At 50.0% G+C, this 22,659-nt stretch overlaps 1 protein-coding gene across 22 annotated transcripts in view; it reads right to left on the bottom strand.

Annotated features, from left to right (window-relative positions):
- The window catches only part of MSI2 (musashi RNA binding protein 2), a 199,994-nt gene that overhangs the window by 22,902 nt on the left and 154,433 nt on the right, over positions 1-22,659 (bottom strand). For 7 of the 22 annotated variants that reach the window (XR_012051461.1, XR_005982240.2, XM_072916772.1 and 4 more), the window contains exons 9-12: positions 20,663-20,777; positions 15,092-15,166; positions 1,985-2,008; positions 487-594 (exon numbers count right to left, since the gene is read on the bottom strand). Coding sequence is in view for 17 of the 22 variants with exons in the window: in XM_072916772.1 (XP_072772873.1) it covers positions 487-594; positions 1,985-2,008; positions 15,092-15,166; positions 20,663-20,777 (322 nt within the window). In the remaining 5 variants the exon portion in view is untranslated. Of the gene's footprint in view, positions 1-486; positions 595-1,984; positions 2,009-10,746; positions 12,198-15,091; positions 15,167-20,662; positions 20,778-22,659 lie in introns of those variants that run through there. The other 15 variants (XR_012051462.1, XR_005982241.2, XM_041720094.2 and 12 more) reach the window with 5 other exon arrangements.

Below are 22,659 nucleotides of genomic sequence, written 5' to 3'. Positions count from 1 at the left end.
CAGCCCAAGGGACACGGCCCCTCGCCATGGGGAGGCCGTGCTGGCCCTGCTGGAGGAGCTGACAGCGGCTCTGGGCACGGCGGGAGCACCCAGAGCCGCTGCCACCACCTCATCCCAACCCCAGCTTCCTGTGAGAAACCAAAACTTTTTTTCCAAAAACACAAATTGATCTTTTTTGGGGTGCCTTTTAGAGCCTCGAATTTAAACCAAACAAATAAATAAACCAACGCAATAAAGGAATAAAGGAAGAAACAAATTGGAATATCTACCCTGGTTTTGGCAGTTCTCATGCCAATCTCCTGCAGGTGCTCCAGCCCCCGTGGCCTCTGCTTGTAGTTTGGGTTTGGGTTGGGATTGATTACTTTTTTTTTCCCTAATTTTTTTGGTTTTGATTCGTTTTTTTCAGGTCCCCAGGATAAGTGTGAGGAAAATCAGAGAAATGATGCGGAGAGCTGCAGCCACACAGAATACCGACAGAGCTTTTACCTGACCCTGCACTCTGAGGGTTTGCTCTTCCACGGGCCCCCCTACCTGATCCTCTTGCTGCCGCCACGGCTGCCGCTGCTACTGGTCCATAAGCCGCTGCTGGAAAACCTGGCCGTGGAGAAAAGGAGAAGGGTAAAGACAGAGGCCAGCGGGTACCGCGAGTCCCTGCGGGCCACAGGCACCCGGAGCTCGCCAGCCCGGCTCTCCGTGCCACGGTGGCCACCAGCCCTGGCCACAGCCGGCACAAATCCCCTTGGCACAGGAGGAGTGGGGCTCCAGGGCTGTGGAGCCAAGGGGGACAGGCTGGAGGCACAGCCTGCAGCTCTCGGCTTGTGTCTCCGCGCTCCCACAGGAACGGGGTCAGCCCGCTCCCCGAACAACCAGGGAATTCTCTTCTGGGCTTATCTGCAAGTGATAATAACCTGCTGGTCTATAGACAGAGCAGGAATGGAAAATAGGAGGAGCTCCTCATGTCAGGATCACAAATTTGTTAGGATCAAGCAGAAAAATTTAAATGGATGTGAGGAAAGGCAAGGAAAGGGAAAAGGAAAAGGAAAGGGAAAAGGAAAAGGAAAAGGAAAAGGAAAAGGAAAAGGAAAAGGAAAAGGAAAAGGAAAAGGAAAAGGAAAAGGAAAAGGAAAAGGAAAAGGAAAAGGAAAAGGAAAAGGAAAAGGAAAAGGAAAAGGAAAAGGAAAAGGAAAAGGAAAAGGAAAGGAAAGGAAAGGAAAGGAAAGGAAAGGAAAGGAAAGGAAAGGAAAGGAAAGGAAAGGAAAGGAAAGGAAAGGAAAGGAAAGGAAAGGAAAGGAAAGGAAAGGAAAGGAAAGGAAAGGAAAGGAAAGGAAAGGAAAGGAAAGGAAAGGAAAGGAAAGGAAAGGAAAGGAAAGGAAAGGAAAGGAAAGGAAAGGAAAGGAAAGGAAAGGAAAGGAAAAAGGGAAAGGAGCTCTTGAAAGCAAACCAGCCACAGATCAAGGAGCTCTATGACATCCCCGCTACTCCAGGGAACTGAGCCCTCACAGAAGAATGGAATGCGGCCAGCAAGGTTGCTTATTTACTTAATTAATATTCAAAGGATCTGCCAGAGATTCTGACTTTCAATATATGTATTTTAAGAGGGCAATGGCAAAGTCCAGGCAATCAGCAAGAACCACAAACCCCAAGGTCAATAACTCCAGGGAGGTTCCTGGTCCCTGGGATCTCCAACTGCTCCTGCCACCTGACAAGACAAGCCCGGGGTGGCCACCACAATGGAAACTGGTCCTTGAGTGGGCACCAGGACCACGATCACAGCTGCTTTGCAAGGCTGAGGAACCACAGGAGAGCAACTGAGGCACTGAGAAAGAGAAGAGTGAGCCCGAGAGCGAGAGAGCGAGCCCAGCACACTACAGCCCACTACCTTCAGCACTATGGCTCAGCTACAGCTCAGCTACTGGGCAAAGAGCAGAGAACTAGGCTACAGTAACTCGAAGCTACTTAAAACATCAATCAAAAAAAGACATACTTGCATTTAAATATGGTAATAGGGCTGTTGGAGGGAAAAAAAACATAGCACAGGTAAATGTATGCAGAGGATGCCCAGGGTGGTGCTCCCTGTGCACAGAGAGCAGCACTGCACAGCCAACCCTGGTCCCCCTGGTGAGCCTGGCAGCTGGGAACTGCTACAGCCTCCAGGGAGTGGATGTGGGGGGAAGCACATCCAGACTGGGGGATGCTACAGCCAGTGCTGAAGCTGAGTGTTGAATTCACTCTCAGTGGGGATGGAGCCATCAACCCTGGGTGGGTCCCCTGGCACACGATTAAGGCTGGAGTGAGAAGACTTTGGTGTAAAGAGTAAAACCAACTTCCAAAGAGCGAGGAAAGCATCAACATGACAGGGGCTGAGGCTCTGGGGCTTCATTTTCATGCAGAGCCATGTCTGGGCCAAGCTCTGGGCCCTCCCACCGTGGCTCAGGCGGGAGCAGAGCTGGCACTGTCCCCTGTCCCTCCCTGCCCACCAAGAGCCGTGTCCTCAGCATTCCCACGGCACCTCCACGAGCAGCTGGCCACCCGCAGATCTCTCATTTGGAGGCTCCAGGGGCTCCCTAAACCGTCCGTACAGGACTGGAGGAGCTGTGGATTTTCCACGGAATAAAATGCCTCTGCCAAAACCAATCAAATACCCTTCAAATCACCAAGCATCCCCTGAGAACAGCACAAAAAACAGGGCTGGAAAGTTTGTTTCTCTTGTTCAGCTGCCAGGGACACTCAGGATCTATTTGAAATGCAGGACAAAAAGTTTTGCCATGCAAAAGAAGAGTGAAATAACAAGGGTGGAGAAGGCGCTCCACGGAAAGAGCCCTAACAAAGGCTCCCTTATTGCATTCCAGTGGACAGATGTGTGAAAAATTAATCCCTCCGCCCCTGAAGAAAGCTTTTATCCCAGTTCTGAGATAAAAGCATCCCTGCGCCGTGGCGCTCCAAACAGCTCAAGCGTGATCGCTCCGTGTGGGAGCGCCGCAGGCCCCGCGGGCGGCAGATGGAAACTGGCATTGATTATCGAGATTGGCAAAACCCTCCTCGCTGCACTCAGCACGGCTCCAGCACTGGAGGATCCCCGAATCAATCCAGCCCGCTGAAAGCAATCGATCCCTGCTAAAATGCCCTTTGCCAGGCACCACATCCACGGGCTGGCTCTGCTGGGAGCAGCTTCCCTGTCACTGCTGCTGAGACACTAATCCTGTGTGACCTGCCACTGCTGTGCCACCTCACCGTGGGACCTCTGTGCCTCTTGGCTCCTGACCCCTGCCACCACTGTGCCACCTCACCGTGGGACCTCTGTGCCACCTCACCGTGGGACCTCTGTGCCTCCTGGCTACTGACCCCTGCCACCTCTGTGCCACCTCACCGTGGGACCTCTGTGCCACTTCACCGTGGGACCTCTGTGCCACCTCACCGTGGGACCTCTGTGCCACTTCACCGTGGGACCTCTGTGCCACCTCACCGTGGGACCTCTGTGCCTCCTGGCTCCTGACCCCTGCCACCGCTGTGCCACCTCACTGTGGGACCTCTGTGCCACCTCAGCGTGGGACCTCTGTGCCACCTCACCGTGGGACCTCTGTGCCACCTCACCATGGGACCTCTGTGCCACTGACCCCTCCGCAGAGGTGGGCAGCTCTGCTGACCCCGCTCAGCCTGACACGGATCCCAGCACGGGGCACTGGGAACGCCTCCTAGAGCTGGAGCAGGGGACAAGGAGAACTTGTAGCCAGCAGTGTGAGAACAGGCCCAGTGCCACTCTATTCCCTCAGCAATGCCTGGCGAGTGCAGGCACCCCCAGCAGACAGCAATGGCACTGGGGACTGCTGCTGTGGGGGACCCCGAGGAGCACAGAGGGCTGTGGGGTGTCAGCAGGTCCTTGGCTCCCTGTACCAGCTGCCTACCAGCCTCCCAGCTCACTTCCACAAGCAGCTTGGAGGTAACTGGTACCAGGAATGGGTGCCTGGACAAGAGTGTCTTGCAGCCAAGGGGAGCACCGATGGCAGCACCTCTGGATCTCACCCTGCACAATCAGGAGCATGGCCAGCACCAGCCCCACTCCCTCAGAGCTTCTGAAGTCACCTGGAAAATCAAAACGAGTGAGGGAGTGCTCAATTCATTCCTGGTGTTTGTTTAAAGCACTGATTCCTGCTGAAATGAGCCCTGTGCTTTGTGTGCCCACTGCTCCAGCTGCCCAGAGGAAACAAAGCCCAGAGCCATTGCAAAGGCCAGCAGTGCCCACTTGAACACTGCAATTAGAAGGTGTTTTACAATAAACGTTTTGCGCTGGGCTCACACACTGTCCAGGAAAGCCCTGAGGATTCACAGCAATTTCATGCTCTCTCATTGCTCAGAATGAGCCAAAACCAGCGTTCCAAGTGCAATTTTTCACAGATACATTTTCCTGCTTCCTGCGTTAACAGTTTCACTTTAAACAGTGAAGCAGTGGGGGGATGGACAGATCTGGGTCAAATTCTTTGCCCTGAGGTTCCAGATTCAGTCCATGGCTTTGTCTCTCCAAGGCACAGGTGAGTCTGGGAGAAGGGGGATCACAGGATGGCCCAGCCCTGGAGCAGCAGTTTGGGCTGGAGCACGCAGCCCCACTGCCTTGCTCTGGGCATTGCAGTGGGAGCCCAGGACTGAGATTTCCAGGGGCTTTGTGAACAAATCTGACGAGGACAATGCTGCAGGGTCAGTCTTCACATGGGCTTTAGGGGCTCACCAGATCTCTGCCCTGCTCCAGCTCCTGCTCTGGTGAGACCATTCCTTCTTAAATCACAGAGTTCTCCTGCCCTGCAGCTTGGGCCTGGCTACAAAGCAACTATAAGGAAATACCCCAAGAACCATCTGCACCCCTTCCTGCTGCCAGGACCCTCTTCCTGCAGCTCTGGCTCTACGAGAAATCACTGACTCCTTCAGCCCTGCTCTGACAAGCCTTTGAAGACCTCAAATATCTTGCATCCTCAAAGCACACACAACTCTATCTTCAACAACCAGTCAGACAACAGGGATCAACCCAAAAAAAGGGCACAAAGATAACAAAATTAGTCCTTACATCAAAAAATACCATGCAAAGAATTTTCTCTTAATGGCCAAAGCACTTGGGCACCTGAGGTCGCATGTTCAGACTCCAGCAATGAGCACAGGGATTTAAAACAAGAGAATGGAAGCTGAGATGCCCAAATTGCCACCTGGCTTCAGAAAATAGCCAAAATCATGGAACAGGCACGGAGAATTAAAGAAAAGCCACCATGAAACTGCACCTAAGAAGCAAGCCCCTTGCTCTGTATTCATGGGGAGTTTGGAGTGTTCACACAAAAGCAGCAGACTGCTCTGTGCAGGGTCTTCTGGGGGTCCCTGTGCTGAGGGCATTGAGCTCAGAGGTTCCTTCGCCCCCCAACACTTCACTCCTTACACCCCTGGTGCTCCCCAGCAGGCTGACCTGAACCCCAGCCCTTCAGGAGGGTCACTTCACCTCACAGGAAAGAAGTGCAAAGGCTGGAATATGAACTCATGTGCAGGCTGAGCAGGGAGAGGAGCCGGGGGGCTGAGACCCCCTTTTCAGGCAGCGTTCCCAGGGGCTGATCCCCCCTTTTCAGGCAGTGTTCCCAGGGGCTGACACCCCCTTTTCAGGCAGCGTTCCCAGGGGCTGACACCCCCTTTTCAGGCAGCGTTCCCAGCAGCTTTGATCAGCCCGAAAAGCTGCACCCGGCTCACAGCTGTCATTTCAGATGGGTTCTCGCTTGCATTATTCTTTCCATTAGGCTGTGTTATCCTCTTTGGAGAATCTTTAGGCTTCATTTCAAAAGTATCAGAGACTCAAAACCATGAAGCAGAAGAGCCTGGTAGTTTTTTTTGAACGCAGGCAGGCGCGGGTCCAATTTACTGGGCAAAAATGTTGTCTTTAATGGTGAACACACACAAGGGAAAGCTCCATCCCAAAACAATCCCTTTATGTTTAAAACCTTCATCTTCCAGGCTCTCTGTCTCACACTCCCCTCCCTTTCTATAAGGAAACACAAATGAGAAAGAAAAAAACCTGCTACTACTCCAAGCTTGAGATGAACAACTCAGTGCTGAATATTTAGAGAAGAACATATACCCAGAGAAATCAAATATTCCCTAGAACTGATCAAAGATTGGGGTTCTACCACATCATTCACAACTCATTACCACTGTTTAGTAGCAATTAACTCCTTGGGATTTGATTGCAGACTCTGTGAAGCTTTCTCAAAGCTTGCAGACTCTATGAAGCTTTCTCCATGCACAGCACAGCTGATGAACAGGACCCAGCACAGCAGGGCAGAGCTCCAGGGCAACAGGACAGTGTTTTCCAAAGGTTCTGATCAATTCTATGAACACTTTCAGTACCTCCAAGCCTGCCCTGAGTCCTGTATTGCAACAGGCCCTGAAGTGCTTCCCTTTGTCTTTTTCCACTGCGTTGCATGAACCTTGTTAAAATCTCTTCCAGCAAATAAAGGAATTTCATCCAGAACACACCATGCATCATGGACCCTCCCCCAGAGCCCCTGCATCATCCAGGGCATAGCCTGGACCAGGTCTGCCTGTGGCTGATACCCTCCAATGTCTGTTTGCAGATGTATCTTATGCTGAGCAAATATTCCCATTCTGGAATTTCAACAAAACAATAAACCCCAAATATAGTTAATTTAAAATTTGGCATTTCCACTTTATGTACAGTAAATGACCCATTTTTCAGCTGTTGGGACTCTCAGGCCATGATCCTTTTAGGATGAGAATGGTGCATTTCTGCCCAGTAATTACTTCATGCATCAGTGAGACAAAGCCTTGTTTGTCCCCAAATTATCGTTCTGTGGCATTTCAAGTGCAATAACCCTTTTGCAGTTATTTCACTATACTGAAAACTGGGAAACTTCTCAAAGGCAAACAGTTTGTTCTAAAAAAAAGCTACTTATTCAAAAAAACACAAACTAAGAAGCAAAAGCTGGTAGCTGATTTAGGTTATCAACATCCAGTATCCAACCTAACCCTGCCCTCTGGCAGTTTGAAGCCATTCCTCCTTGTCCTGTCCCTCCAGGCCCTCGTTAATAATCTCTCTCCACCTTTCCTGTAGGCTGCCCTGAAGCGTCTCTACTCCAGGATGAATAACTCCAATCCTCTCAGCCTTTCCCCAGAGGAGAGGTGCTCCATCCCTTTCATATCTTGGGGGCCTCCTTTGGACTCTACAACTCATTTTAAAGGCCAAAGCCAAACATTTATCACAGATTTTACCCAACAAGTTAAGTACAAAGGAAAGGATGACTGCAGGGGCAGGAACACCCAGGAGCTTGCTGGCCCTGCCTCACAGCACAGCAGCTCTGAACTTCTGCATCTCAGTCACCTGCTGCTGGATGAACAAGGGCAGGTTAGATGGAACCACATTAAGGCACCTATTTGGAGTTCAGCAACGTGGCACTGATTTGCTTCAAGCCTCATTTCCGCTGCTCTGGTGGTAGAGAAAATGAGCTGTTTGGTTAAGCTGCTTGTCTCTGTTTTTATGAATGATCTAAACTATCTGGGTAAGTATTATTTAAAGACAGGTCCTTGATGATGAACAAAGGCATAAAAAGAACTCGTGTCTGGAGGCTGAAGCTGAAAAAATCCAACACAAAGAGGCAACTTCATAAAAGAGAAGGCAGTAAACACAGGCCAAGGTTATCAGAGGGTGGGGAACTCTTCGCCACTCACGTGCAGCTCACCCAGCACAGCCATCAGTGGCAGACAGGGACCGTCCCAGTGCCTCACTGGAGAGCAGCCACTGGGCATTCCATAATCCACATTATGAAAGAGGTCACAGGAGAGGACTGGGATGCTGAGCCCAGGAATCTTCAAGGCATTGCTGCAGCAACTACCATCACTGCTCCTGGGCAAGGCAGGCTGTGGAAGCTCCTCGATGGCTAGCTGGAAACTCTGCTACTGAAACATTCACATTTGAATGTTTCTGTGATATAAGGAGACTGATATTGTTCAATTATTTGCAACTCCAGCCCCAATTTCTAACAGCTTTAGTTAAAAATTGTCTCTGCTGAGGCACAAGGCAGGGGAGCCATCGTGCTCTGGCTGGCTCAGACACGGAGAATTCCTCAGAGCAGGATGGGCATTACCAGACCACGCTCCTCCTTCTGCAGGACTATCCATGTTTTCCTCCACACACCACTGTTTGTGTTATGCCTCTTTACTCTTGTGAATAATTGCTCTCATTAACCCTCCTGGTCACTGCAGCTGTGGCCTGTTCACAGCTGAAACCATCGCTCTGGAGCTGCAGCATCACCCCAAAACACACAGACCTCTACAGACACCAGCAGGTTTGGATTCTTTTTCCTCTTCTCTCCTCTCTGTCCCTTCAGGATCACTAAATTTCAGGGCAATGAGTTTTAAAGCCTCTAACACCAGGCACAGATCACTGAGCAGCTGAGAACAGGACAATCAGTGTTCAACATTCAAGATGTTCTTATTTCTCAGTTACTCAAGTTATAAGTGGAGAAAAACCTAACGAAGGACCCGGGCACTTTTGGGTCTCAGTCAGTCATGATATTTAGGGAAACCTCCAGAGCAGCCTCACTCACAGTGAGAGGATGGGGCAGGAAAAGGGGGACAGGCTCCATTGTCACCAGCCACGCTCTGCTGCCACTGACAGTGTTGGGAGCCGGACCATCAACACAGACCAACAGCTTCTCTCTGGAAAATCTCACCCTAAATCTAACAACAAGGTTACTTTAAGAGGTAGAGGGAAATAGAAGATGAAAAAAGCCTTTTACACAATTCTCTGCAACATCAAAATCCACAGCTTTTCTCAGAAAAACTGTGCCTTAAAGGCAGAGGTGCTTCAGCTCTGCTCAGACTTGGAGAACAGCTCTAGAGACCATTTTTTCCTGCAAGAAAACACAATAATCTGAGCAGAACTTGAAGGAGAACCTTCTGGCTGGAGATTTATGGGCTCTGCTATATTAATTTCTCAGTTTGCTGTCTGCAGTTCCAGCTGCTCCTCCCTCCAGGGATGCGCCTGCAATGGGAACAGCCCCTCCTCAGCAGAAGAACACCCAAAAGCTTAATTTTAAACCAGGTCCAGTCTAAAGTCCTTGTTTTCAGGGATGGAGGCTGAAATGGAGAGGCAACTCAGGTGGTTCCAACAGATTCCAAATGCACTCTGTAAACAGTGATGCCATGCAGATGCAGTGATGTGTTTAGGTGGAATCAAGGCATGCAGTGCAGGGGAGAGCAGAGCAGATTTAAGCAGTTAAGAAAGGGTTAGACAAAGGAGTGAGAAAAATCTCCAGCTCTGTTCCATGTCTCTTGCTGTTACAAGGCTTAAGTAACTGAACAATTTAAAATAGATTTTACATTTCCTCCTCCTATTTTGCAGCTGCCACCAGGTCCTCCTCTTCTGAGCGTTACGTTTGATCATTCCAGCATCACGACCAGACAAACCTTGCTCCCATTAGTAAATGTTCTACAAGCCTTACACTTGTGTAGCGGTGCTTGAAGAGTGCTTTACAGAGCTGACCCCTATTAATACAGACTTCCTCACTCCTCTGGGTACAGGAGCCATGTGCAGGCAGCACTTTAAAATCACTTCACCTCACCAGAGCAGGGTGCTGCAGTACAGGGGAATGTGTCCTGGGGTCAGTGAAGCACCACACGCCCCAGGCTGGGTGTTTTACAGCACTGCACACAGGACAGAGGGCATTTTTGGGATGGATTTTTGGGATGCTGGATTTTTGGGATGCTGCAACCACACCCTTTTCCATCCCACTGCACTCCCATTCTAATGGAGGTCATTAACCAAGGGGGAACCTGTGCAGCAGAACTTGCATCAGGGTGTCCTAAACCCCAGCCACAGGAACTTCCTTCCCTCTCCTCCTCCTACTCCTCTCAAGACACTGAGACAAAGAAGCCTTAAGCATAACATAGTAATTCCCCTTATTTTTGGCACCACTTCCTTCTTCTCACCTGGAAAATTCCTATTTTCTACTTCTTACCTCCTAGGCAAGCACCACACAGAACTCTACACAGGGTACCTCCCTGCCCACCCTGATGGGTGAACACCGTGGGACTGGCACCAGGAAGGAAACTGAATTAAGCTCAACAGAAAGGTGCTTTAAATGCTCTCACAGTAACAAACCTCATCAGTTTGAGACATTGTGTTGCATTTCTACTGCCTCAGACACTGCAGGAGCATGACCCAAAGCTGAGCTCATGGCCTCTGCAGCACCAGTATTAATAAGCAAATATATTTCCCTGAGCTCTGCAAAGTTTGTGAAAATATTTGTTTTTCTCACCTCTCACCATATACAAAGGTTTTAATAAGCTTTAACAAACATACAAGCAAACAAACCCTTAATTAAAATAAATAATTCAAATTTCTAACCTGAAGGCTTCCATGAAACTTCGACAATCCCCAAGCACTCAGGTGATGATGGGAGAAAATATAACCAGGATAAAGACACTGCAGGAACATCCCACCACAGTGGCAGAGGACCAGTGGGGATGCTGCAATTTCCTCTCCCCCCACTTACAAGTGCATTTTGGGGGTTTTTTGGGTGTAATTTTTGCTGTAAACACACCTGGCATGTAACTGCTCCTCTGCAGGTTCTTCAAACAGTGGGTCACACGCTCTGAGTGATGGTTGTTTTATTTTTTTTTATTCAACTGTCATTGGTACTGGTTATTTGGGGTGTCCAAACCAAAATATCAAAATTGCAAGCTAAGAGAGCAGCAACACAGCAGATCCGTTGTAAACAATTTATTATTATTTTCTACCTCAGTTACTTACAGGAAAAAAGTCATAAAAAAGAAAAAAAAAAGAAAAAAAAAAGAAAAAAAAAGAAAAGCACAGATGGACTATTTACAAAAAATGAGAAAATTCACAATAGCCGAAATGTTTGCAAATCATGCACACTAAGACAAGTTCACAAAAGCAAAGCAATTCATAGCAAAAAAACCCCAAACAAAATCATAAGAAGCCATACAGATTAAAAAAGCTATTGCCTGCAGAAAAGTCAAAAGAAAACTACCCAAGTATTACATCAAGCATCTTTAATGAAATGAACAGCACAGCCATGGATTGTAGAGCCTTTGACACCGACATTTTAAACAAGTGGATTAACAAACATTAAAATGCATTACAGGTCTACTGTAAGCATGCACCATACTTCTCACAAACTTATCAAATGGGGAGCAACACTTCCAGAAGAGCAGAATTTAAAGAGAATGTGTGTTTTCTACCCCAAAGTCCAGAATCTGCTCTTGTTAAATAAAGCCAATGGGTGGAGGTTTGCAGCTCTCCTGCGACTTGGGTGGAGATGAAGAGGCGCAGTGTGATGCAGCTTAAGCAGGGAAAGCTTGGCCACAATTTAGGAAATTTGCCCATGATTTACAAGCAAAGTTTGGAAGGAGAAGCAGCTACAGGGAGTGTGCAGGACCATCGCTGGTCAGAGCTGGGATCAAAGAATCAGAGAAACCCAGAAGGGTTTGGGTTGGAAGGGACCTTAAAGCTCATCCAGTGCCAGCCCTGCCATGGCAGGGACACATCCACTGTCCCAGGCTGCTCCAGCCCCACTGGCCCTGGGAGCGGGGCAGGAATCGTGTGGTGGCATCTCACCATGGCCCTCGTGTGATGGGGGCAGCTCCCAGAGCCCCAGGCCGGAGGGCAGGGACAGCCCGGGGTCACACAGGGTCCCAGGGACAGGGGTACCCGGGATGGCATTTGTGCACTGCTGGCTGTCACCACCTTACAAAGCGCCAGTCACTCTCTTTGGGGCTCTCTGTGAGACCAAATCAACCCCATCACCCTTCTCGCTGCGTTGAGAAAATGGTTTCTAAGAAGTTTGTGAGAAGTCATGCCTTCGGAACGCCCCTGACCCCATCCTTGTGAGTTACATTCCAAGTGGGCATTAAAAACTCATAACAAAGCAGAGGGGGAAAAAAAATAAAAAAAAGCAAACTCAAAGCAGTGAGGATATGGAGCCTTTAAAAAAATAAAAATAAAATAAAAAGTCCAGTCAATCAAACCAGCCAGTAAGAGCAGCAATTTTTCAGTGGACATTGATATTAAACATGGACCACCCAGGCTTTCTCTGTCTCTCTCTCATTAGCACTGTAGTAAACCCCGATTAATTTGTTATGCATCTTTAAGAACTAGTTGATAAAAATTATGTCTTGTGAAATCGGCAAATAGTCTGCAAAGTGAAATAAGAACAGAAATTAATAGATTAAACTGAAAAGATAAGTCCCAGAAATAAAAAAAAAAAAAAAAAAAAAAAAGAAGAGACACAGAAAGGGAGTGATTGCAATTAAAATAAAAAAAAAAAAAGAGGCAATGTACTGCATGAGGAAGGGCTGGGAGGAGTAAGGGGATGGGAGGAGATAGAGCAGTTGCCAAAGGGTTGTGTGGCTTGCCCCTGGAGCCAGGGGCTGTCCCATGCGTGGGAGAGGACATGGGACAGCCCCTGAGGGACAGGGACAAGGGAATGGGAATGCAAACAGGTGGGTCGTGGCACTTGTACCTCATTCACTTGGACAACAGGAAAAACCATCAGGACAGTTCAATCAGAAGGGAACTCCTTTTTCTGGCTTTAACGGACTGCAATAGTAACTGGGGAGCACAGCCTGCACAGGACAGTGCAGTGACAGCCCTGTGGGGTGACCCCAGCCACAGGGGCACTGCAGGGGACAGGACTGCGCTGTGTCAAACCCTGCAGAGCTCCTGGGAGCAGCCCAGAGTGTGACTGAACCTTTTTCTGTGCATTTTACTGAGGCTGCAGCACCGATGCATCCAGGGCAGGAGGCAGCTCAGACCTGGGATGCTCCTGCAGAAACAGCCAATACTTGTCCCTCCAAATCACCACACCGAGGTTTTACCTGACACCTCACTCCTGCCCTGCTCCTGAAAGGCTCCCTGGCACAAGCTGTGCCCTGTGGCACTGGGCTCTCTGCCCCAGACACTGCTGCAGCAGTGGGGACAGCCCATCCTGCTGCTGCACCACTCCCCAGAGTTCCCACCTGCACGCTCTGCAGGTTGTCACTCTGGAGACCTGAGCCCCAAACCACTTGAGAGGCTCCCAACAGCTCTGGAAAGCTGCTCAGGAGTAACTGCTCCACAGGGGCAGAGACCTGGGCCAGGGGAACTCAGCAAGGTGAGCCAGGGCCCTGAGCATCTCCTGGCGCTGCCTGGCTCCCCTGGGACACGCAGCTTTCTGGTGGGCACTGAAAATAACCAGGCAGTAATGGAAGTCCTGCCTTGGTAAACACAGGCCCTTAATAAAAAACATCTAAGAAGGGGTCGAGTCAAAGGGTGCCTTTGCTGTCAGTGAGCAAACACATTCGCTTTAGACATGTTTATAATTAAACTAATCCAACCTCTGCAGATTTCTGACATTAAACCTAACAAAGGTGTCTCTCCTTCAATGCCTTCATATCAGCAGGTACAGGGAATTGTGAGGAGTCAGAGCCTGAGACACCACGCAAACACCTGCTGAAGCCTCCTCCTCCTCACCTCCTGGCTGCAATCCTGCCAGATCAGACTGTCCCGCTGCTTCCAGCGGAACCAGAGGTGGTGTCACCTGGATCTGGGGGCAACTGCCTTGTCCCCACCAGCACCGTGTCACCCCAGCAGCTCTGCGGTCTGCTTGACACCCTGGTTGTTTCAGACCTGGCCTGGTCCAGGTGGGAAAATGTACCAGAGGTGGGAAGAGGTGGCTCAGCTTTCAGAAGAGCCCTAGCATTTGTGAATTAAAGTAAACACACCCTCACAGCACTGCTCCCCTCAGTGTTACCAGTCCTGCAGGAAACAGCTGCACAACAACCCCATCACGAGGACACTGCTTATCCTACGGATGACAACAATCCATATTTTCCAAAGCAGGGTCTCATCCTAATGACCTCGGGCTGCAGACACAGCTCCCCGTTTGCCCCAGCACGCTGCAGGCGCAGACAAGCGCTGCCCACAGCCTCACCCACCCCAGATGACTCTCCTGCGGGGTGCTGGTTTCCCTCCTGGCCCTCCCTGCTCCTGCAGGGGCCTCGCTGGGTGTCCCTGTGGCCCCAAGCTGCCAGCCCTGCGCTGTGAGCCCCGAGGAGCACATCCCCGTGTGACCTGAGCAGCACATCCCCGTGTGACCTGAGGAGCACATCCCCGTGTGACCTGAGGAGCACATCCCCATGTGACCAGGCTGCTCAGAGCCCAGGGGTGTCCTCGCCGGGGTGCCCAGGTGAGACTGCAGCCACGAACAGAGCAAAGCCACTGCTCTGCCTGGGCAAGCCTGGGGTGAAAGCAAACCCGGGTCCTGTGCGGTGCCGTCCCGCGGTGGGATGTGCTGGGAAGGGCCAAGGTTTGGGTGGGCTTTGTGGGCTGCCCCATCCCTGAAGTGCCCACGGCCAGGCTGGACGGGGCTCTGACCTGGTGCAAGGTGCCCTGCTCACTGCAGGGAGCTCCGAAGGTCCCTTCCAGCCCACACCATCCTGTCCTGCAGCTCCAGGACCCCGTTTTCCCCAGAGCCAGCCCCGGCTCCGCGAGGGGACCCGACCCCACCCCAGCCCAGCACCACACAGGGCTGGGCAGGGCGGCTGGGGGACCCCCGAGCCGGGACCCCCCGAGCCGGCCCAGAACACGGCAGGGTGGGATTTGCAGCCGGGAGCGAGCGCTCACTTACCACAGGCCAGCACGGGGAGCAGTGTGCGGGTCCCTGTGTGCGTGTGCGTGTCTGTGTGTAGTAGCTCTAGAGCATCTACGGAAGGAAAAGCCCATCAAAGGCAGGGTAACAGCTCTCCAGTGATCTCTCTTGCTTTTCTTTTTATGTTTTAATTTAAGAAGTTTTGTTTTCAAATAACCAGTACCAATTTATACATTAGGGGAAAAAAAAAAAAGTGCTGAAAATATGTTGTTATAAAGGTCTATTTTAAAATTTAAAAAAAAAATAAAATTTGCTGTTGTGTGAGATGCTCCCTGCAGACTTGCCTGTCTCAGCTTGCAGCTACGGACTTAAAAAAGGAAAAAAAAAAAACAAGAAAAAAAACAAAAAAAAAAAGAAGGAAAGAGGGGAAATAAGCATATCTGCAAATGAAATGTACGTACCTGGGAACTGATAACTGTAACTTGGGGCAAATCCAGGATATCCTCGGCCATACGTTGCAACAAAATTCGGATAACCTTGATCACAGAAATGTAAAAAAAAAAGAAAACAAAACAAAAAAGAGAGAGAAGTTTGAGGATTAGTGAAGTTTTTTTTAATATTTTGTTTGTTTGTTTGTTTTTTAACACAATGCACAATGATAGGGAGGCTGGGTGAGACCTAATTTTACGGAGGGTATTAAAAAATCAGATTTATTCTGCTCATGCCAAACTGCAGAGAGGTTTCATCATTATCCTGAATAGAAACATCTTGAGCTGGCGGCGCTGGCCCAGCTCCGAGCAGGAGCCCTGTCACTCTGGTAATTAACATGCACTTTGGTGTCTGGAGCCCAAGGACTGTGCATACTTGTTAGCTGGAAGAGTAAATGCCAAATGCTAAGGCTAAACACATAACACGGGTTTGCTCTGACATTTGGAGAGCTTACAATGAATGTACTTTGCTTCAGAGCTATTGACAGTTGGAGATTAAGGTAGTAGTAATTCTTTATCCCGGGAGTGTGAAGGACAACAGTTAACACATCAAAGAGCTGGAGGCAGGAGCAGCAACGGGCCAGGGAGTCAAAGAGCTTTTAATTTTTCGGGAAATTAAAAGGAAGCTGCCTGAGTGCTTCTGAAGACCCCTTCTGAGGCAGAGCAGCTGACCTCGGGCAGCTTTGCGAGGTTTGTTAGGAGAAAAGTTCACTTTTCTGGTGAATAAAAACACCTCAGTGACAGCAAAAGCGGCAATTCTGCTGGTTTCAGCCTCCTGTCTGTGGATGAATGTGCTGGATGTCCCACTGACCCCTGGCTGCGTTTGGGCTGGCAGCACCCATGGGGTCACACGCTGTGACACGCCTGGCTGAACTGCCCCACAGCCATTCCCTCTGCTCCCACAGTGGCTATTTGCTCTGACCAGGATGGCCAATGTCCCAAGGTGTCCTTTACACTCAGGGCGTTTCCTAAAATTCTAACCTCACACTGATCCTCAACATTTCCTTGCTCAGTGTTCCTAAAAGCAGACATCACCCTGTACAATTCCTGTGCACCACACATTGAGCCTCAGCGTCAGCCCTCTCCAAACCAAGAACCCACCAGGAAAAGTTCTCTCCTGCAGTCTGAAGAGAGTGGGAATCTCGGCAGGAGCTGGGCTGGAGCCTGGGAACACGCTCAGCAGCTGAATGGCTCTTCTGGGGGGCTGCTGTGCCTGCTTTTATTTACCCTGTAACACCCTCATCCATCACTCGCTGCTTTCCTGCTGCAGCAAGCCCCTCCACTTCCAATCACATTTGCACATACACGCAGCGTACTATAAATCATAATGGAAAACTGGAAGATAAAAATGCTTGGATGAATCCTGATGATGGGATTAGGCAGTGCCGGGGAAGGCAGCCCCGCGACGCCCGGACAGCACACGGATATGTACACACTGCTTAGCCCTCCTTTCACAGCTCAACAGCTGGATTCCCGCAGAAATTAATCACCTCTGTCATTAAGTCAGATCTTTCAGAGTTAAGCTTTACAAACCTTTTTTCCTTTTTTTTTTTTTTTAACAGCACTATTGATAAATGGATTGTTTGCTAAGTAAGTAACGCCATTAACACCATTGAAAAATCACTCTGCAGCGGCCACTGCAGCCCCTCTCTCCTTGCCAAGAGGAGGAATTCAGTTTGCTCTGTCTCAGACAGTTCTGAAGCAGATCTGCCAGCTCACAACTGCCAGGGCACAGGGGCTGACGTGCTGGGCAGCACCTGAGCTCTCAGGTGTGGTACCTGTGGCCCCAGCCAGATCAGCACATGGGGGATGGCAGCTGCCCACAGGATGCCACCTCTTCTGCTGCCTGCCCTGGAATGGTGCTGACTCTGACCCCAGGGCAGCCCTGGCAAACCTGGCTGTGCCTGACAGCCACAGCAGCAGCCAAGCTGCCCGGGGGCTCTGCTGGCACCGCCAGCACTCAGCGCTCTCAAAGTCAGGCAGATGAAATCATAAATTTATAATACAACATTACTTCAATTTTCCTCTTCATTTACTGCTGCAGTGTCCAGCTCTGCTCTAACGACTTGAAGCCTGATCCTCGAGTCTGATCCTCGTGGGGACATTGCCTGGCTGAATATCAATGGTGTCTAACACCACACCTACATGGACGCTTCATCAGGCCAAATGATGGCCACGCTGACCTACCCAACATTCCCCTTAGGTGCCATCCTCATCCTGCACTGAGCACAGAGAGGCTGATTCGCCTTGGTAGTCCTGGGGAGTGACCAATCCCTTGTAAGGAAACCAAAAATCCAAGTTTTGACTGGATCACCTCCTTCAAAGCAAGACTGTCCTGTCCACGGAGGCAGACCTCAAACCAGCAGTCAAAGCACTTTCACACCACTACTCCTACCCAGCTCCTGTCCAGGCTGTGGAAATGTATCTTCATTTTAAAATTTGCTAATGGGGTGGACAAAAGCTCATGGTCAACATGTGGGAATGCTGAGCACATAGGAGCCAAGGGACCCGTGCAAAATTAGTTCAAATGCTCCAGAAAATGCAAGGAAGCTGTTGTCTCCAAATGTTGCTCTGAGCTGCAGCTGCTACTCCCTTGAACAGTGTCTGGTGGAAAAAGGAATGACTTTCTTTGAAGGGCACAAGCTTCTCTAATGCATGAGCTCAGCCTACCTAGACTGAGCGTGAGCAGGAACACAGAGCCCTGCCAGAGACCTTCCCAAATCCGTGTTCCACCACAGGCTGTGAGCTTGGGGGCCGAGTGCTTCCATCTCTAGAGGGGTTTGCAAGCTGAAAGGAGCCCAGTTTGAACATTAAACACGAAGCTCCAGGCACAGAGAAGAGTTTCCTGGTCACCAAACTGCTCCCACTCAGCCACAGAGGGGGGCACACAGGGCTTATTTGTGAGCACCCAAGGGGCTGGGGAGCAGCTCTTCCTGCTGACAGGGAGAGCAGTGGAACTGAACCTGCTCCACTCTTTGCAGAGAGGCTCATTAAAGCCCCTGCTCTCCCTGAGACCAGCTGTCCCACCAGCAGCCCGAGCCCCAGACAGCGCAGCAGCCATCCTGGCAGAAGGCTCAGCCTGCCCCTGCTCTCCCAGTAAAAAAATCCTTTCAGAACACTTTAATTTTGCTCCAATCAACCAAATCATCACAGAAGCGGCTGCCTGCGCACCTTTAGACCCTGGCTGCTGCAGGCTCCTTGGGGAGGCTGTGATTAATGAAAAAGACCAACTTCCTTAATAGCTTTGGAGGGAGTCGCTCCCCGCTCCTTCCTTGGGGTTGTCTCGTGCCTTCGTTCCTCTGATTCCCTCCTCTGCCCATGAACAGCAGCTGGAGAAGGTGACCTTGAGCAAGGGCTTCTGGAAACAGGTATGAAAACCCTTCCAGAGCACCCCCAGTTGCTCTGGTTCAGTCCAGTTGGGCACAGACCAGAAGACACGGGGCAGACCTGACCTGGCCTCGTGAGCCCCCACAGAACGCTCAGCAGCAGCGGTAGTGATGGAACTCTGTGTCTGATCATTTGATGGGTTAATTATGCCCCTCTTCCTGCAGGGATGGGCCCTGCAGCCTTTGAAACCGGGGCTTTCTGACGGCCATCCAGCAGCTCTGCTCTCCCGTGCTGCAATTTCCTTGTTTAGCACTTAATTATTTAACACGGTGCCACGGTAGCAAGCAGGAACTTGGAAGATGAAAAACCAGCTCGAGTGGATAATGAAGCATCTGGCCTTCACCATGGATCAATCACTAATGCTCAGCCAGTCCCCAGATCTGAAATGCAGGGAGAGCAGTGCGGGGCTGGCTGGAGCTGCACTGCTCAGGGTGACCCCACTGCAGCGGGACCAACAGGTCCAACAGGTGCCCCAGCCCTTCCTCTGGGCAGTTCCACTCACTGAGGGCTGCTTCCCTTAATTCTCACAGCTTGAGATGATCCTTTCTCAGAGACACAGCCCCAGTGGGAACAGACTCACGCTGCACCCGGGGGCTGAATTTTCCCTTCTGGACACCGGGGTGGATCCAGCTCCGTTCCCTCTGCGCCCAGCTGCAAGGAAAAGAGCTGAGGCCACGTGGTGGAGGATGATGCCCATGGATCTTCCTGGCTTCCCAGGGTGAGCTGGACTCTCCTCCTGCAGCCAGCAGGACAGGCCAGCACAGTGGCACACAGAGCTCCACACCCCACCTCCACCAGCCCAACCTCGGGCAGCACAGGTGGGAAAGGAAGAGAAACAGCAGAAATCAAGTACATTGGCTCAGGCACGCTGGGAACACACAGGTAACGAAATCACAGACTGACTAGAGCAAAATAAATATTTTAAGCACAAAATGTGATTTCCAAACACTATGGGGCAGGGTGGCAGTGGAGCGTGGGGACAGCAAAACAGATGATCAGCTGAAATAACCCAATTACACATCCCAGAAATGGATCGCTCCAGCCACACCAACAGAAGTACTATTAATTCTGAGATAAAGCAAACATGGCAGAAGTTCTTCCTATCAAACCAAGCAGTGCCTGGTGTCAGACACCTCAGTGTAACAGCCAGGTCCTTGCAGGAACTGGGTCCTCTGACCTGATGCTCACCCCAGGGGCTCTGGGGTCCTCCAGGATCTCAGCCAGCCCCCGAATCTGCTCAGCAGAGCTCAGGACAACCCAGATCCCAAGGCTGGGCTTTGTGCTCGGTTTCTGGGATCATCTAAACCCAGCACAGGAAAGTCAAAGCATCCTGAAGGGAGACCTGGCCTGGGAAAGGCTCACTGCTGCCTGGGGTCACCTCCAGATTGCCCTCCCATTCCCACACACTTACACAGGAGGGGAAATCCAGGGATACAAAGGGAGCAGAAAGTTTAAAATATACAGTGTTTTACAAAAAAAACACTGGCAATGGATTAGCAGCATTTTGGCCGAGAACAGAGTATCTGGGGTTGCCACATTATTTAGAAAGAATTATCTAAGCAGAAACAAATGAGAACCAATTATAACTAAATAGACCTCGTGCACAAATAGGAATTTGCCATTAAGTATCATTTATCCCATTTAATTAGTATTTTCTGGACACAATACTCAGGACTAAAATACCATTCTATCTCCTTGAAACTTGTAATTATTGTTGCGACCTGTCCTGTTATGCATCCCCCCACTTCCTCCATCCATGCCATTTAAGAACCAGCAAGATTTTCAATTATCTATGCTGAACTGTCAAAGCTACCTTTAAAAGAAGGGGAATAATGTGTGACTCAATTCCTCTAAAAAAGGGGAGAGATCATTTTTAGTCAGAATGAACACACTGCATCTTTCATCATTCTATTTTTGCGAGTAAGAGTAAAACAGGCTATTTAAAACATCCATTTAAATGCAAATTTTTTATATTCCAGGCTGGGGGGGTGGAGGGGGGGGGAGTTAATCATTTACCACAGACAGGATTATTTTCTTCACTCCACCCCTGCTAAAGTTTCAACCCACACAGGTGTGGGGATTTGCTCAGCCCTGTGGCTTAAGGGTTTGGAAATGAGGGAGACAAGAGAGGCTCTGAGTGGTGGCTGTGGCACTTACCCAACATTCCCATCCCTAGCATGAAAGCGTCCATGGTGTACGGCAATCCACGTGCCCTTCCTCTCGTCCCTGGTGGAAACATCACTTCTTTAGGTTGTGCTTTCTTACATTCTACCTATTGAGCAGAAACATGTACAAATGAGATGCAAATGAATTCCATGTAAATGTCAAATGCAGAACTGATCTACTTAAGGGGGGGAGGTTTATTTTTAGCATCTCTCTCCCCACACCTCCTCCCGCTCAAAGGTGAACTTCCAGAGTAGCATAACCAGGTTTGAAAGAGCAAACGTGTGCGTCCCTTTAACCACCCACCACAGCCCCCAAAATGACAGAAGTGCTGATTTAAGAAGTTCTGTGTTCCTGAAAGGGAATCTGGCACTTGTGGGAGCAGGATGAATGGAGGGAGGGCTCCAGCACGGCTCCATTGCAATCGATAACACAGAACGACTCCCAGTGATCATTACAAAAAGCTCCTTTTAAAATAGGAATACAGAATCAATATTTCTACCCAGCAGAAAATTTCTGTAAACCCTATCAATAAAGGATCTGCATTCTTTCACTTTCAGTTACTCCTGCTGCCTTGGGAAGTTGCTGAGTGCCCCTGGAACCACGTGCCACCACCAATGCCCTGTGAGAGAGCAGCCCAGCCCTGCTGCCAGGAGACACCCAGGCCCCCAGCCAGCCTCTTTCTCCCAGAAGAAGGAGAAATACAGCACTTCTCCATGGTTTCCTGCCCAGGCACTGTCATCTCACCCCCAGCAGACAGACAGCTCCTGCATTCTCCTCAGCACTGGGCTGCAGGCTGAATCCACAGGTTTGAGCTTTGTTCTGATTTTTAACCAGAGTGCCATTTAACAGGAGTGTGCCCAGATGATTCCGCCAGTCAAATGACAGGGGGAGCACCAGAAGTGTGGCACGTCACTTCATTTCACAAGCACATGTTTTGGGAGGGCCACTGCTCCCAGTGTCACAGCAGCACTGGTACACCTCAGGGCCACTGGTGCTGCACAGCCAGGATGATAAAACCCATCCAGCCTGGATGGACACACAACTAACAGGGAAATGAAGTTTGGATTAGCACCGTTAGAAACAAGAATCTGGTAATTAGCTTTTGCAACCACAACCCAGCCCACCGCTGCTCTCTGCGAGCCTGGCACCACTTCTGATTTCCACAGCACCCGGGGGTACAAAGGGAATGGCAGTAACTGCAAAGGGGCTTAAACCAGGATTAAAGCAGAAGCAAAAGCAACCAGCAGGAAAGAAAAATAATTCCTGAGCCTCTGTAAACAAATATACCCCATATGGAAGAAGATTCTCTGTTATCCAGACTCTCTCTCCATGTGAGGGATGACATGTGGGGTTCGGGACTGGGAGCGTGGCCCTGCTCTGATGTCCTGGGAGAGAGACTGCCTGACACTGTCACACTGCCCAGGCACCCGTGCCAGACCATGAGGTGTTTTGGGAAGCTGCCCACGCACCATCCCCTCAGCAAACTGGGACAATGCTGGAACAGGAGGGAAGCACAACATGGGGGCCTGGATGGTGCCTCTTCATCAACAGCAAAAGCAGAAGGAAACGGGGCCTGGCTGCTCTTCTGCCAGAATCCAGCCCTGTCCTTACAGGGAAGGGGATGGCCAGAACCATTCCAAAGCCACAGTTACCTCAAGGGGAAAACCCTGGAGGGATGTCAAACATGTGACAGGACATGCAATGGGGCTTCTCCAAGAGGAAATGTGTATGGATTTATGGCTCAGCTCCATACCAAATTACCCCCGAGAGCTGCCTGATAAGGGTCTTTGTACACACATCTGGACCTGACTCAAACTTTCAATTCAGAGTTTCTGGGCATCTTAATAATTTCCAGATTTTTTCCACCTCCTCCTATGAGGATGTGCTACACTTTCAGCAGCCCAACAAAGAAAGGCTTAACTCTAAGGCTAAAAAAAAAAAAAAAAAAAAAAAGAGAAAAGAAAAAAAAGGCAGGAAAACTAAAATTC

The sequence above is a fragment of the Taeniopygia guttata genome, chromosome 19 (genome assembly GCF_048771995.1).
Source record: "Taeniopygia guttata chromosome 19, bTaeGut7.mat, whole genome shotgun sequence".
Taxonomy (NCBI): domain Eukaryota; kingdom Metazoa; phylum Chordata; class Aves; order Passeriformes; family Estrildidae; genus Taeniopygia; species Taeniopygia guttata.
Note: the sequence above shows the minus strand (reverse complement) of the source record. Positions and strands in the feature narration are given on the sequence as shown.